Here is a 17,479-nt window from a genome sequence, read left to right as displayed (position 1 = left end):
CTGTAAAAGGTAAACAATGTGGTCTTGGGTTAAGTTAGCTCTCACTTAGAGAAAGTGCCACACAACTCTTTTTGTTTCTTCTATAGTTTTTTTCTTCTAGTTGGAAAGCACTAGATCCTTTCAATTTATGAGAAATGGAACAGCAACAGGGCACTAAGTCTTATTTTTAAAGAGACCAAAAGTAACACCTGCATTTTAGGCCACAGTCATTTCAAGAATCTGCAACCTAAAGCTCTAAGTAATTTATACATGAAACTATATCTGGCCCCAATCTATGATTTTAGTTTCAGTAAAAATTCTTGTCCGTGGCAGTAATTTTTAAATACTATATATCTATAATTAATTAAATATCTAGAGTCCACCAAATCATCCTGCCTCATATCTGTAATCAAGTAGTCATATAGTCACTGGAAGAAGTCACCCAGGTCCCAAATTTATGGAAAAAGCTATCTTAAAAAGAATGGTTTCTTACTATTAAGTTATGGTGAACACTCTCAAGAAAAGTCAATTAATAGTTCATTTTGAAAACACATCTAGAAGGGTATCATAAACAGGAGGAAATAAGAGATGCTGTCAGTTCAACACAGGACAAAGCAAAGCAAAACAAAACAAAACATAATTTCACTGGGAAATGCAATAATGCCACCCCAATAAGTGTCCTTTATCAGACAGACTAGGTCACAGATACAAAACTTTGAAAAAAGAAACCTGTTAAGTTACTTGTTCTATGTACTAGAAAACTATTAAAAGGAAACCTCACTGAAGTGAGGGGAGGCTGGAATAGGAGCCCTATCAGTCAATGTCAATTACAAGAAGGTTTGTCAATTATAGAGCCCTAAAAGAAGAATACTCAACTGGAACAATCATCATTTACAGTGCCCAAAGGGAAAGACTTATATTGCATTTCCTATAAGAAACTGACTACCTCCACAGCTCATCAATGAGAAATCTTCACCCTGAAATCCTGCTTTTCTCTAAGGGGCTTTGCTTCAAAACAACCTTCCCAGCTTTCTTTTTCTTCCTAAAGTAACATTCCTTTCCTTTGTCGGACTTACCTATGGTTTTGTCATAGTTTGTTTGTCGTGAATTGCAATTCTCTGTTACTCCCAAATAAACTCATTTTTACTGGTAAAATAACTTTTATTATTAAGGTCAACAGTATCTGTATTGCAAGTGCATATAATATGGCAGAAATATTCTCCCTACCACTCATAGTACTCTGTGAGATAGGCTGCTCAGGTTCCAGAACTATGGAGTCATACCATATAATGAAAAAGAGCACTGGATTAGGAGTCAGGAGATAGGGATCTAGGTTTTAGCTCTGTCTCTTAGAGTTTAGGGTAGGACATTGCATTTCCCTGACTTGAAGTCTCCATTTCTGCAAAGTACAGGCATTAAATTATCCCAAAGATTTCACAGCCATTTCACCACCAATAAAATCTTTTACTATCTATTCCACCTCAAAACACTGAATCCCTTTTTTGCAAGAATTTTGTCTCTCAATTTTTAAAATTAAATTATAACGACTATTTTTCCCTGTTAAAAAAAACAACAAAGGGGCGCCTGGGTGGCTCAGTGAGTTAAAGCCTCTGCCTTTGGCTCAGGTCATAATCTCAAGGTCGTGGGATGGAGCCCCACATTGGGCTCTCTGCTCAGCAGGGAGCCTGCTTCCTCCTCTCTCTCTCTGCCTGCCTCTTTGCCTACTTGTGATCTCTGTCAAATAAATAAATAAAATCTATAAAAAAACAATGAAGCCATATAACTTTCATTCAGAACTTCTGATTAAAGGGGAAATGAAACTTTGCCATGCTGAGCTGAAATCATTCTAGTGAAAGAAATGTGATGTCTTACAGATTGGATACTTTTATTTCAGCAAACTACACAATTTGTTAGTTTTTAAAAATATTTTACATCTTCTTATATTATTATTTTTGAAGACCCAGGGCTGTGACTCACTGGCATAGATGAGACCCACTGTCCACACCAAGCTTAAATTGTATTTTTATAATTGTATCTGTGAGTGGCATAATTAAAAGCTTAAAAGCCTTACATGAAAGGTTGATCCAAAATGGAATTCAAAAACATAATTACAACTTCTTGGTCCCAAAGCTGACTCTAAATGCTTTACATTCTAATAACATTTTTGCTAGCAAATGAAATATCTTTAAAGGGGTTAGTTATATATTTCTATTACCTAGTAATATTTTCATTTAAAACTAACTTTTGGGGCACCTGGGTGGTGCAGTCATTTAAGAGTCCAATTCTTGATTTTGGCTCAGGTCATGATCTCAGGGTTGTGAGACTGAGCCTCATTTCAGGCTCATGCTCAGCATGGTGTCTACTTGAGATTCTCCCTCCCCTACTCCTCCTCACTTGTGTTCTCTAAAACAAATGAATACATCTTTAAAAAAGGATAAAACTAACATCTTTTAAAATAGCTATGCAGTGTCTAAAAATGTAAAAAAGAAAAAAAATGAGGTTAACATTGTACCAATAGGTAACTGCTCTTATCTAACTTTGTCTTTGTTCAATTAGCTCAGTATCAATTTGATTTCTTTTTTTTTTTTTTTAAGATTTTATTTTTAAGTAATCTCGACATCCAGCATGGGGCTGGAACTCAGAACCCTGAGATCAAGAACATACACTTCACCAACTGAGTCAGCCAGGACCCCACAATTTTGATTTCTCAGTAATGTACAATTCGATCTACATGCAAGACATTTTATGTTTTTGACATAGCATCATCTGAAAAACAAAAGATTTTTGGCTATGTCCTTGAAATATACATGTAGGCCTCTACAAAGACGGTTTGTTATAATTTTAGCAAGCAACAAAAAGTTAAGGAGTCAATGGGGAGGCTATGGTAATTAAGTAGGCTGTGGCTCCTGCTCTATTCTGTAATAAAGAATTTTGGGCCTGTAAGTTGCTTCTTTGTGCCTTTTGGCTGGAGAATTTAGTAGATCGATAAAAGAGATTGTCATGTGGATTATAAACAGGTAATAATCATGTAGGCTGGTTAAGTTTACTAGATACAATAGGAAAGTAAAGAATGAAAAGCAGGTAGCAATACTATAGTACCTTTACAGTTGTGTGATCTTGAGAATACTTGTTTAGCCTAATATTGGTTATTTCAGATTGTAATAATTGATATACATATATAAATAAATATATAAATACATATATAAATAAATATATATAAATATAAAGGTTCAAACTATTATTGCTGTTAAAACTGGAATATAAGAACACAGCTATCAAATGCTAAAACCTCACATGGAAAACCAAATGCAGATCTTCTTAACTCTAAAATATCTAACACAGGGCTAGACTCTATATAAATGGAAAGAATTTCAGTGATCTTTGCCACTAAAAAGACTTCCACTTTTCTGATAAAAAATTGTGGAGATTTTCTTTTCCTCCCTGAAAAGCTTTATACAAAGTTTACGCTTGTTAAACACTTATAATATAGATGGATAAAATAAACCTAGTTCATCTTGAAGGATAAATTAATTTCAGATTACCCAGTATGTTGTTTGTGCTTTCTGAGATGACTCAGCTGAGCATGGTCCAGGGTGAAAGAAGAGCGATGCCTATACTGCAAATCATTTGAGTTTGTTCATTTATTCAACAAGTATTCACTGAGCATCTATTATGCACCTAGGTGCTGCAGATAAAGCAATAAACAACATAAAGAAAACTCCTGCCTTATTAAGTTTCTCCTGGCTAAAACAGATGAACAAATTCTAGTATATCAGAGGGTAATAGGTGTTATAGAGAAAAATTTAATAGGTTAGAAAAGGGGGGTGATGGAGACATGTTACCATTTTATGTAGGATGGTCAAGATGCCTAGTAATAAAGTGATATATGATCAAAGAGAAAAGTAGGTAAGAAAACTAACTACAGGGATACTAAATAAGTTGTGCTCTGGCAGAGAAAAGAATAAATACAAAGCCCCCAAGGCAGGCTTGATATATTTAAGGAGCAGTAAAAAAGGGCAACTGTGTGGGTAGAGGGTAAATTAGTAGAATATGGTATCTGTGAGGTGGTAAGAAATGCTACTGGAGGATTCTGAACAGAGTATCATCCGATTCAGATTTTAAAAGGCTCTTCCTGTGTTAAAAAAATGACTAAAGGAAAACTGAAGACTAGTTGGGAAGATGTTGCCATAATTCAGGAAAGAAATAAAGGTGGGCCCGGACAGGGGTGCCTGGGTGGCCCAGTCCTTTAAGTTTGAGCCTTCAGTTCAGGTCATGATCCCAGGTCCTGGGATAGAGCCCTGCAATGGGCTCCCTGCTTGGCAGGAAGCCTGCTTCTCCGTCTCTCTGCCCCTCCTTCTGCTTGTATTCCCTCTCTCGCTATCTCTCTGTCAAATAAATAAATAAAATCTTAAAAAAAAAAAAAAGGTGGGCCTGGACAATGATGAAAGCAACAGATGATGACAAATGGTCTAATTTCTGAAGATAATTTTAGTATGAGGAATTTAGTATGGGAAGATAACCACTGTTTCATTTTTGTGTCAGGGAAACTAACTTTTTTTCCCCTTTAGGAGTACGTTTCCTGTATTTTGGTTTTCCATACTCCTCTGTCACATGAGGATCATGACCAAATATTGTTAATTAGGTCAATCCTAGTGCTCTGTAGAGTAATGGCTGAACTACCTGTAATTTATTTTATTTATTTTTTAAACAAATTTACTCTTACTATTGTATATAACCAGGAATTAACTGCATAAATGAGGAGGAAAAAGTAGGGCAAATAATTCAGTTTCTTACACAAAGGAAGTAAGTTCATATATTTTGATGATCTGAATAGCTGGAGTAGCAGGAAGATGAAAAGTACAGCTTGGAGCAGGAAGTCATTAACAGATGATGTTCCCTATCATAGATAACATAAAATAATGGCTCTACAGTATTTATTTTTATCCTTTTAATTTAATTCAAAAAGCATTTCCTGGATAGGCCCAGAGGGCAACAATTACTCAATAGAAAAAAATTGCAAAGTTACTTCTTTCCAAAGGCTGAAGTTATGTTTTGACTATAAGCATCGTGAAGACAGGGTACGAGGGTCCATGCTTTATTCATACTTAAATCTATAAAGTCTTAAATAATTCTTCTCTCATAATAAGCACTTAATATAAATTTACTGACTTCTATTGACTGGATTCATATTCCACTAACTGAAGATCTAGTAAATGGAGCCCACTCTTGTGTCAAATTGTTTCTAACTCTAATCAAATTACTGGATTTTATTTTATTTTATTTATTTATTTTTTTAAAGATTTTATTTATTTATTTGACAGACAGAGATCACAAGTAGGCAGAGAGGCAGGCAGAGAGAGAGAGAGGGAAGCAGGCTCCCTGCTGAGCAGAGAGCCCGATGCGGGACTCGATCCCAGGACCCTGAGATCATGACCTGAGCCGAATGCAGCGGCTTAACCCACTGAGCCACCCAGGCGCCCTCAAATTACTGGAATTTAAAATATAGAAATATCTTTGGTGATGTTGAAAAAAATCAACTTGATTTCAAATAGTATCAAGTTACATAGTTTACAAATTATGAAGCACAAGTCAGAAAACTTGATAAGATTTTAATTACTTATTTCTTATTAATACTGGCCATCATAAAGCTAAAAAGGGAACAAAATAAGCCATAAATATTAACTTAAATTTATAAATATTAACACTGAAAAAGTGATTTTTCTAGTCACAGGATGGAAGATTCTCTTACGTTTCATATGAAGGTTTTATGTTTAGAAGTGTTCATGTTTCAACAGAATCTGTTTCACAATCAATCACAATCTAACAGCTTCTCAAGCTGTTAGAACAACCTTTTAGCTTTGGGTTCTGTGAGAAAGTTGGACCAGGATAAAAGATGATGATTGGGCACACACGTATCTAAGTTTAGGTAAAAAATTATAGTAGGGCTGTTTATATCAAAATCAAATTATTTAAGTACTTTAAACCCAATTGTTTAAAATAATCATTTATTAATATATATATTCATAGGCTTATTTTTGATGTAATGAACTCTCCTGCATATTACCTCATGTGACATTTAAATCCAGAAAAATTATGAAACTGTACCACCCACTTTATACATTGAGGCTTTACCACTATTATAGTTAGAGTAAGGTAAATAACAGTTCTGGAAAGTTTCTATCAATACAATAAACTCTAGCTCAGTGCCCAGAGCCTTCAGGACATGAAGAAGGGACTAGTGAATATTATCAGATAATGAATCTAAAAAGCCCATAAGTAACCAGGGAACAGACCTAAAAATATTTAAGTTTATTTAATTTTGTTTCTCTTTGAGTCTGTTTTTCACAGAAACTATACTGTGGGAGTAAGAATGCATTAACTTTAAGCATATAACTTGTGTTAAGTCTAATGCAGGGGTTGGCAAATTATGACTATGGGCCAAACTTGGCCCACCACTTGATTTTACAAATAAAGTTTTATTGGAACACAGTCATGTCCATTCATTTATGTATCATCTGTGGCTTCTTTCATGTTCTGGTAGCAGAGTTGAACAGTTGTTACAGAGACCATCAGGCCCACAAAGCCCAACATATTTACTACATAATCCTTTACACAAAAAGTTTGCTGACTCCTAGTCAAGCACATTGATGTAGAGTAGAAATATAGGCTATTAACAAAGAGATAAGCAAGTTCTAGCAGCAAATTTTTCAGAAACATAATTTCTAGAATCAAATTATTCTTGAACACTAATAAAATGTTGGCATATTATAGAAATGTTGCATTACATATTAAAATAATTACATATGGGTGCATCTGGGTGGCTCAGTAGGGTAAGCATCAGACTTGGTTTCAGCTCAGGTCATGATCTCAGGGTTGTAAGACTGAGCCCTGCATCTGGCTATGCTATGCACTCAGCACAGAGTCTGCCTGTCTCTCTCCCTCTGTTCCTCTTCCCCCCACTCTCAAATAAATAAAATCTTAAAACAAAACAAAACAAATACAGATGATAAAAGACAAAAACTCTGAATGGTCAACACATTAAAATTTGTTTAAAATATATTTTATATACAAACAATGAATCATGGAACACTACATCAAAAACTAATGATGTACTGTATAGTGAACTAACATAATAAAAAATAAATTTAAAATATAAAAAAAATCTCAATAAATGAAACAGTGGAAAATTAGAAACTATTGTTGGACTAACAGTGTTTAAAATGCTTAAAAGTCTAACTATGCATTTATCTATATAGCATAACAGTCCTTGAATGACTTTTCAAAGTAAAATCACTACTGGTTAAACAAAGGGAGTATCAGAGATGGCAAATTTCAGGTCAGCAAATTACTTAGGATATAACTGCCTTCCTTAACTTAGAATGAAATTCAGAGCCCCAAACATCCCCAGTGATAAAATTTGGAATTTCTTAATTTGTTCCTTCTTTCCTATACTTGTAAAAATAATCCTCAATTTTATTAGATTCAAATGACAACAACAAAAACCCTTCCATGGTTCTACTGATGCTGAACATCCTGACAGTAGGCTTAAACTCTAAAAGTAGTCACAAAGTTCAACTACCACATATACTTTAGAAACTACACAAATTATACACAAACACACATTGGGTCTTATCCTACATCTGGTTTGTGAAGTATTAAAGATCTGAAATACCAGCAACTGAAGAGTTTAATAAACCTTAAAAGGCAGGTCTGAAATTCAGACATTTGTTCTTTTTAAAAAGAATATTAAAAAAAAAAAGACGTTCTTATTCTTATTTTTTATTTATTTTATTTCTATTTTACATCTTTATTTTTTAAAAAATAAGAGACATCAGAAAATAATAAATATTGATATGGTTGTACAACCACATCAGTACAAAAAACTGGCTACATAGAACTTACTCACTGGTTACGTATCCTTCTACTTTCTGTCTTAAAATAAGATCAAAGACATTACTGGCTCCTCACAAAAATGAACATCTTAGAACTATGGATTAAAAGCTTATTATCTATACTGATACAATTCAGACACTGTTCAGAACAGTGGCTACTGTCAGCATAAACAGAAGCTATTTCTTATTAATGTATAAAGAAAATCATTCAATGGCTAAACTGAATATAAGTTTGGAATGGATTATAGAACCATCCTCTTTATATACTAAGATTTTTCTGCTAGTCTGACCTATAAAGTCAGAGAAAGAATTGGCCACTTTGGAAGTTTTATATCACGTGGACTTCAAATAGAGACAGCTTATATAACTGCCAGGAATAAGAAACTCTCAAGTACCTACAGTTGTTCTGTGGCCTCTATGTTTGTCTGCCAAAGGAGCTAAGCTAATACCTATTCCAAGTCATTCAAAAAATGGAGGGTTCATCATAAAGCTCAGCTGAAGCTGTTGCTGTGTAACTACCGTTTATTCCAGAAGCACTAGGATTCTTGCTAGTCTTAAAGGCCTCAGATAATTGTCTATAATCACTCTGTTAGCTTCTGAGAGACTTGCATAAGACACTCCCTTTGTGAGTATTCTACTTGCTGCTCATCTTGTTTGCTATTTGTGTGGATTAACTTGGAAATAATAGTCACTCTACAGCTCTAACCCTTTACCTTTTTCTTCGTTTTTTCCCCTTCCTTTACCTTTTTCTTACTGGCTTAGATTGCCAGTGATCTTTTAAATGGTAGTTTTCCAAGTCAAAATTCACACTAATTTTTATTTTTATTTTATTTATTTATTTTTTAAAGATTTTATTTATTTATTTGATAGACAGAGATTACAAGTAGTCAGAGAGGCAGAGAGAGAAGAGGAAGCAGGTTCTCTGCTGAGCAGAGAGCTTGATGTGGGGCTTGATCCCAGGACCCTGAGACCATGACCCGAGCCGAAGGCAGAGGCTTTAACCCACTGGGCCACCCAGGTGCGCCTCACACTAATTTTTAAAAAGCCATTCCTAACAATAAAAAATCCCATAAAAACTTGGGGAGAAAGAAGGCATCATTTCCCAAACTATAGCCAACTACCAAACGAAAGTCTATGGAACTGCCTATCTGTGGTGAAGAAAGAAAAGGTGGATTCTAAGCTGCTCTGATTGACCTCAAAAGCTCAGTTCCTTATGGGTAAAGAGTGAGCAAAAAAAAAAAAAAAAAAAATTTCTTCTTGATGCCTGAGCTGGTAAAATACACTTCGAGAGTTTAAGTACAAAGCAAAAAAATTATGTGATAAACTGTATTGCTTTTGTGGGGAAAATTCCTACACGCTCAAAAACAAAGGACAAAGTACAATATAGCATTTGATCAAGAAACAAACACTGCGTCATCAGCCTATGCCTGGGACTACAAGCCAGTTACATTCAAAATGAATTAATAAGAACATGCCACATTAAAGAAGATGTTAAAGTTTGATGTTCAAAAGACGTTTTCAAGTGCTATTGAACAAAAAACTCGAGGAAGAATCTGGGTCTAAAAAAGGCATTCTGGAATTTGTCCTGTGTGTTTATTTTCTGGTGATAAAAATTTTGAAAGTGTCTTGCTTCTTTCTTACTTCAGAATTCTGCATCATCTGCAGCAATATTAAAAAAAAAAAAGGATCTAGGTCTGAAAATACTAACAACAAATTAGAAGATAAAGAATAAAGAGCAAAGAAACTTCCTTCCATCTGAGAAATGCTTCAGAGGGACATAAAGATGTTAAACCAATGATAAAAATCCAGGATGGGGGGTGGGGGAAGAAAGCATAAACTCCTGATAGTTCAGAAGACAAAAATAAGTAGTATGAATTCTAGGCAGAATTTGATTCAACGAATTTTTTTCCTACAGGTTCCTTTTCTGAAGAGAATGCTTTCTAAACAACAAGCGCAGCTACAATTTACCACGCATGTACCAAGCACATATGTATACAATACATATACAAGTCTAGGTAACACAATAAGTTTTTTCTTTCAGTCTAACATTTATCCATCCTTATGTTTTCAAACTTTTGCTTGCTTTTCAGCAACATTTGATAAAAATGAAGTGCTGATTTAAATTTCAGGCTGCAGTGTAGGAACTAGAAAAAATAAAGAATATTTATCGAGTGTCCATTATATGCTGAGCACATGCTAGGCACAGGATACCTGGCACACTAACATTTGAGAGGGGCACTGTATTCTTGCTGTTCAGAAAACTTAAAAGCAAGTTCTCGGGTTTTAAAATAAAATAAAACGTAGCTGAGGTCAGGTAAAACCCATTAACTCCTGGACTGGAAAAGATTGTGCTTTTCTACATCATCCTTTTGATGGTGATAGGTTCTTAAAAGAACAAAGCTAATTAAAAATAAATTTGATTAACAAAAACATAATGACAGAATAAACTATGGCTTAAATTTAATATACTAAACAGGATGTTTTATGAGTAAACCAAGACATGTAATAAGCTTTAACATTCAAAATAAACAGAAAATGGCCTTTGATATTAAATTAGGTTGCAATCTTGGTTGTATGTGTGATCTTAATATCTCTGAGTCTCAATTTCTTCATTTGTAAGAAGAGGTATTATTATCTTAAAGAGGTGTGTTACAAAGATTAAAGATTAAGGTAATAGAGATAATGGTGAACACAGATCCTCATACATGGAAGTCCTACACCTCTAACAGAGTGACACTGAGGCTATGAAGGATGCTAACAATAATTCCTTTTGGAATTATTGGGAAAAAATCACAACCGCCCCCAGTCCCTATCCAGTGCTTCAAAATTTTCCTTAAACGTTGTATCTTGGTACAAATCTGATACAGATGAAAAACAACTGATGTACACAGAAGGATAAAGACTAAAGTCAGTGGTTAGAGAAGGGGAGAAGCAGCTCAGGAACCCTAAAAAAGGAGGAAAACACCTCACAAAGTCAAAGCACCATACCTTCTGAAAGTCTCCTAGACAAACCTTAATAATTACGAATGCCACCTATTATTTATCAGCCAGGATACTTCAGTGACTGTTTATACTGTTTCATATCTGGACTGATTTTGTATGTTCCCCAATCCTTTTCTGGAGTGGGAAAGTGAGTCTGTTAATAGGGAAAGTACAAAAATTGTGTCTAGTATAGAATCCAGTAATGTTGTACTTCTAGATGTGTCCTGAGCATGTGTTTATTTTCTCATGTTTATGCCTTTCACGGTTCATCCTCCCTCTTCTCTAACAGAAGAATTGCTACTTATCTTTCTGGACACAGTTCAGATGTCAACTCCCAAGGCCATTAGTACTTCCCAAGGTAGGATTAGTTCTACCTACTCTCTGTTTCCAGAGTGCTTGGTATACACCTTTACTTGCCTCACTGCAATATAATTAATTCACTGAATGCTTGTTTCTCATACTAGATGGTAAGTTCCTTGAAGGTACTGGTAGTGTGTGTATATGGTAGAATTTTCAATGTTTAAGCATTCCAATGTTGTTGCCACCATTCTACATTGTCCAGTATTTCAACCTATCTAGAAAAGCAAGTGGAAAATGTAGTGTGCTTAAGGATGCTTTTTTTTTTTTAATATCAGGAAGGAAACTAGGATCACTATGCTTTTTGGTTAAGTGCTGGGCACATCAGGGTTTTTCTGGGGGGAGGTGGAGGGGCACATCAATTTTAAAACTGTAAGTACTTAGCATTTTTAGGCCTGAAAGGAAATTCAGATTTCCCACTTCAAACTTCCTAAGGGCTAACTGACTAAGCCAGAGTCATACAGTCAATCATTAACTGAGCCAGCAGATTTGAGCAGATCATTCTCTTAACCTTACTGACCATACTGCTTTAATGATGCCAACACTCCCTTACTGGGACTTTATCCACAGATAGGAATTACCATTCAGTTGATCTGCAGAGAGGAATAAAGGAGCTTATGATACCTAAATTTGTATCATGACTTACAAAAAGAAAAGGCCTCTAACCAATGCTATGTGGTCAACTAAGTAGATTATCAATGCCTTTTGCATGTTAAGTAACCCTACCTTCTGTTTTCTGTAGCAGTACAAGTAGTACAGTATTAACCTAGTTCTTCTACTGTTTATTTAGTAAAGGTAACATATATTTTACAGATGATTGAAGATATTTGGATAAGCAGCAAACTGTGAAATCTGAGATGTTACTGCCAAGTTTCTACTTTTGTTTGGGAAGTATAACATTCAAATGGTCATGAAATAAAATACACACAGTCCACATTTTTATACCTTTTTATGATTCATATTGTTAAACGTCTATACACTGCATATATTTCAGTAAAAGCATTTCAATAGTAAAAGCACTGTAACTTTAAATTCCCATTTGCTTTAGATACTGAAAAGGTAAATACTGTAACCATAAGTCCATAAGTATTCTCAGAAGTTTATTATTTTGGTAATATTTATCAAAGTATCATTTTTAAAGTTTAAAAAAATTCTCTTTAAAAAACCTGAGATTTCAACATATCACTTAATCTAAAATACTTAATCTAAAATACACTTTCAATTAATTAAAATGCATTTATTCTTTATATATCCTTAATAACATTCAATATGTCTAAATACTATTTTCAGCATCGTTTCTAAGTAGTGTATGTCAGATGCGGATGTTAAATATAGAATTGAAAACACTGAATTCTATTCTGTTCTGAGTAAGGTAGTTAGTAACACAATATATAAGTAGGCTTGGCTTATGAAATTTCCTAATGGTTCTCAAAGAAATCAAAGCTCAGAATTCAGTGCCCTTCCCCCTTCTCTGTGGCTTGTCCTGACACAGAAGACTAGTAGAGGGAACTACCCCCAAGCAGTGAATGCTGTTATGATTAGAACTGGAGGGAATATTGGTTACCTCTTGTGTGTATACTCTTTCCAGGCTGTTCTATTTTGTCTTTTGTTTTAAACAAGAAAAAACTACGAAACACTGAAAATAGGTTGTTTCTTAAAATCAAGGTCAGGCTAAGAGAAATAGGATGAATTTTTCATTTATAAATCTTATTTTTTTTCACCTGTGTCGTTCTGCTAAGTATTATATATATAAATATGCAATTTAACCTTTATTACTTTCATAGAATTATGGCAATAAATTACAAGAAAATTGCACAGTTACATATTTTAGCAGTTCCGTCAATTTTAAATATGATTTCTGTTAATCTAGCAGAAATCATCTGTTTTACTGTTGAACCACCTACCCCAGCACAGCACACAACTGTTAAAATGTAAATTGCCCAACTATTTTTAGCTGTTGTGGAAAAAAATTCCTGTCTTCGGGAATAATGATTTGAGGCATTGTGTTCATTTTGTTTATCAAGCAGCTATTCAGCCTCTAGTGGGCCCAAGTGCTTATGCAAGCAAAAGCTTTTAAGAATGCCTGCAGCTGCAATCCAACCTTCCAGGTAGGCTGCAGGTTCAGAGCACAGCTGCCCTAGGCTGCATAAAACTCAGATCCATCTGGAATTGGGTTTCAAAGAGGATTTCAAATTTGAGTTTTCATGTATCACACGGAAGAGAAGGCAGGGGAAGAACACCGGAGAGAAGGAAGGCAAACAACCAAAAAGATGCTATCTCTACTTCAGCCTTAATAAAAAATAAAAAGCTCAGACCCATGCTGCTCCTTCTAGATTACTACTTGCCAAGCCGGATATTCCATTCAGTGTATACTTCGATGAGCTGTGACTCATCCAGCAGCACCTGCGCCCATGTGTTAAGTACTGCCAAATAAAAGCCCAACATCCATTTACACAACAAAGAGATGTACCCTACAAGGCATGGGGCCTCAATCCAAAAGCCCCACTCCCCATTTGTTCTAAGCAAAGGGAAAGGAGAAAAAAAAATCTTCCCTTCTCACACCAGAGATTTTTAAAAATGTAGGTGGATTTTTGATGTAGGTTAATTTACAAATACTTTTACTCTTTAAAAGAATAAAGTATGTTTAATAGCACAAACACCCCTACAGCATTAGATTATCACGGCCATTAATGATTGTTCACCAAACCTTTCCAGCCTCCTTCATGAAAGCTCTTTATTCTCAAAGGATACATTTTTTGAGCAAAGGGGGATCAACAAACTAGTTGCTTGAAAGCTTTCCTGATGCTAGGCTGAAGTTAGGAAAGGCTTAATGAAGGCTTTAAAATCCACAAGGGCTTCACAATGAACATCTGACTCGGTGATTTATGCATATTAATAACTTCAGTCCTACTGAGGCAAGCTGAGCCGAACATGTCCTCCGAATCTTAATGTCTTTAGCTCCATTGGGATTATTACAAATGTAAATTTCTAAGATTCTCAGCTATTAATCTCTGTCTGTCCTCCTGTTCAGCAACATAATGACTAATTAAACATCAAAAGACCTATACAGGAGATCTTCTTTGACAGCTACCGGCCTAGTCCTCTTCCCAAGAGAGGAATTCAAATGACAGGGACACGGAGTAACAGCATATGAGTAACCTACAAATTACTGCAGAGAAATCTGAAAACCTAACATTAAATGTGGATTTATCTCAATCAATGATTCCATTAAACAGTGAAGAGTTAATATGTAAAGTGTGCCTGCTGACGTCAATCGAATATATCCTTACAGCCAGCAAATATTGAATACCTGAAATCAGTTTCTTTTCCACAAAGTCAAAAAAATGGGTACTTACTGAAGAAGGCAAACCAGGAGGCACCTTTCTGACTTTCTTTGCTTGCAAAGGATCTGCATTTGGAAAACAATAGTATTTCATCAGAATTTCTATTTTAAAAGGTCTGACTTCAACTGAACAGAAATTTTTTCCTTCCAGTGCCTTGTTTTCCAGTACTTAGGAAAAAGCAAGGGCATATAGGGATCGGGGCTTCGTTCTTTCTGACGGTTCCTGGGCAAAACAGTTCTTCTAATGAAGGGATATATTCTGAAATACGTATCAGGTAAGTTTAGGAAGATGAAAAGCAAACAAAGTAAAACAAGAAAGAAAATAACAAACAAATAAGCATGTGTGAAGGGAATTAATATTTCTTAAAAACTCTTTATGTGCCAGGCTCCATACCAGGCACTTTACATCACATATCTCACTTTCACTTGCAGAGGGCATTTGGTACAACAGGTCACTTTAATAATAAAACTGCTAAACAGAGACACAAATTCAGTGTCCACATCACATGAAGAATTAGGTTTAAAAGCATACTAACCAGACTGAAAGCTAATGCTGTGCTACAATTTATTATGTTAAAAATTTGAAATAAAATTTAATCAATGAAAAATTATGCTTGTAATCATGTCAGAGAAATGCTACATAAACTATTAAAATACAGGCACTGTCATATACAATGTCATCTAGTATTCTGTAAGAATACTAGTGTTCTGTAAGAACACTTACTGTTTACAATGTGTGGTTAAAACTGCAAATTCAGTACTAACTGTTGTGTGATTTGTCCATGGGTGTTTATATTATTTCAAAAATAACTAGAAAAAGTCTATTTCTTTATAAGATACAAACGAGAACCTATTTTCACAGATAACTAATCAGCTTTACTTGGTAGTTTAATTTTACTTATCTAAAATTTAAAATTTAAAACCTGTTCATCTTATTTACTGTAAAAAAAAAAAAAGGTGGTAAGCGCAGCTTTCCAATCTTTAACAAATAATGGATGAAATTCAGGATTTTTCAAAGGGTTTCGCTAGTAATAAGGCTGGCATAAAGTATACTATTTTGCAAACCATAAAAATGAGAATTAAACAAGCATATTTTCCTGTGTCATAAATTATACGACACAGTAAGACACACAGTTGTTTAAGAAAGAATTATATTCGTATTTTAAATTAGGACAGGGCATCTTTACAATAAGGCTGCAAAGCTAAAAAAGTAACTTTAGAAGTAGCATGTGGGAAATTTTATACATTAAAAAAGGGGCAAATCATTCATTCATTACTTTTTAAGTTCCTATACCAAGAGGCAGCCTATATTTCCTTAAAAGAAAAGTGCCAAGATAAACAATATCTGGCACACTCTATACTTATAAATCTTAGAAGCAAATTTTTTATTCTTTGTGAGGCTTTTCTAGAACCTAACTCTTCGAAACTAACAAATACAGTATCCTTTGAGCAAAAGCCACACTCTATACCAAGAGAGTCAACTGAACTGCTCCTATCAGTTTGGAGCTCTTCAATCTATTTTGGATTAATAACTAGCAAAAAATGTTTTATTTAGTTTAGGACAGTTTACACTGCCTATGTAAATAGAAATGTTTCTTATCTTTCTTCCTTTCCTTTTTTTTTTTAGTTAGAGAGGAGGTGGGGAGGGGCAGAGGGAGAGGCAGAGAATCAAGCAGGCTCCACGTCCAGCATGAAGCTTGACATGGGGCTTGATCTCACAACCCTGAGATCATAGTCTGAGCCAAAATCAAGAGTCAGAAGCTTAACCACTCAGCCACCCAGGCACCTGGAAATGCTTATTTTATATCTTTATCTCCTCACTGGAGATTATTTTATATCTTATTTTATATCTTTATCTCCTTTATCTTATTTTATATCTTATTTTATATCTTTATCTCCTCACTGCACAATTATGTACATAATGTTCTATTTAAAAACAATGAATTTGGGATTCACAGTTTACTTTTGAGGGGTTGCAAAGTCTAACAGTTTAGAGTAAGCTGGCTGGATTCAAATTTCAGCTCCTAATTTCAGCAGCAACAAATACAGTGGCTGTGTGAACTTGGGCAAGTTATTTTTAATCTCTTTGAGCTTCCGTTACATAAGATATAAAAAGGGAGTAACACCCCTTAGAGCTATTGTAGTAAAGATAATATGGAAAGATATTTGGGGCAGTGCCTGACAAGAGAGTGACAATAAATTTTAGCCATTATTACTATGTTTATATTAAAATCTGTGGCAGAATATATATATATATGTATATATATATTTAATATTTTATTTATTTGACAGACGGAGATCACAAGTAGGCAGAGAAGCAGGCAGAGAGAGAGGAGGAAGCAGGCTCCCCGCTGAGCAGAGAGCCTGATGCGGGGCTCCATCCCAGGACCCTGAGATCATGACCTGAGCCGAAGGGGAGGCTTTAACTCACTGAGCCACCCAGGCGCTCCTGTGGCAAAATATTCTAATTTAGATAGCTAGATGCTGTTTTGCAGAATGCAGATTTCGTAAAGCATCTAAGCAGCTTGAGAGGATACTGAGGTGGGTAAAGATGATCTCTGAAGTCCTTTCAACTCTGAGATTTTATGAGTAACTACAATGCCAAGAAAGAGTGGCAGAGTGATAAATAACAATGAAGAATGGACTAACACTCCACTAAGTGGTATTCATACAGGAAATGAGTGGGCTTCCCTGGGTACCAAGTCTTGGCTAAGTTGCTAAGCTTCCTGGGTCTTGATTTTTCATCTGTAACACAGGTTAGTATTACAACCTCAGAGAACTTTTGTAAAGATATATACCTGGCATGAAGGAGATATGATCACTATCATAATCAAAATGAAAAAATGAAAATGAAGATACAAGTTTTAATTTCTGGAAAACTTGAGTTTTTATACCTCTACCCTAATTCCTAGTGAATCAATAACTC

General features: G+C 34.9%; 1 protein-coding gene across 7 annotated transcripts in view; it reads right to left on the bottom strand.

The window, feature by feature from the left end:
* TCF12 (transcription factor 12) overlaps positions 1–17,479 on the bottom strand; it is a 393,556-nt gene that overhangs the window by 67,864 nt on the left and 308,213 nt on the right. For all 7 annotated transcript variants that reach the window (XM_059180608.1, XM_059180606.1, XM_059180611.1 and 4 more), the window contains one exon: positions 14,567–14,619. In XM_059180608.1, the coding sequence (XP_059036591.1) occupies positions 14,567–14,619 (53 nt within the window). The remainder of the gene's footprint in view (positions 1–14,566; positions 14,620–17,479) is intronic.

Source organism: Mustela lutreola, chromosome 7 (assembly GCF_030435805.1).
Source record: "Mustela lutreola isolate mMusLut2 chromosome 7, mMusLut2.pri, whole genome shotgun sequence".
In the NCBI taxonomy this organism is placed as follows: domain Eukaryota; kingdom Metazoa; phylum Chordata; class Mammalia; order Carnivora; family Mustelidae; genus Mustela; species Mustela lutreola.
Note: the sequence above shows the minus strand (reverse complement) of the source record. Positions and strands in the feature narration are given on the sequence as shown.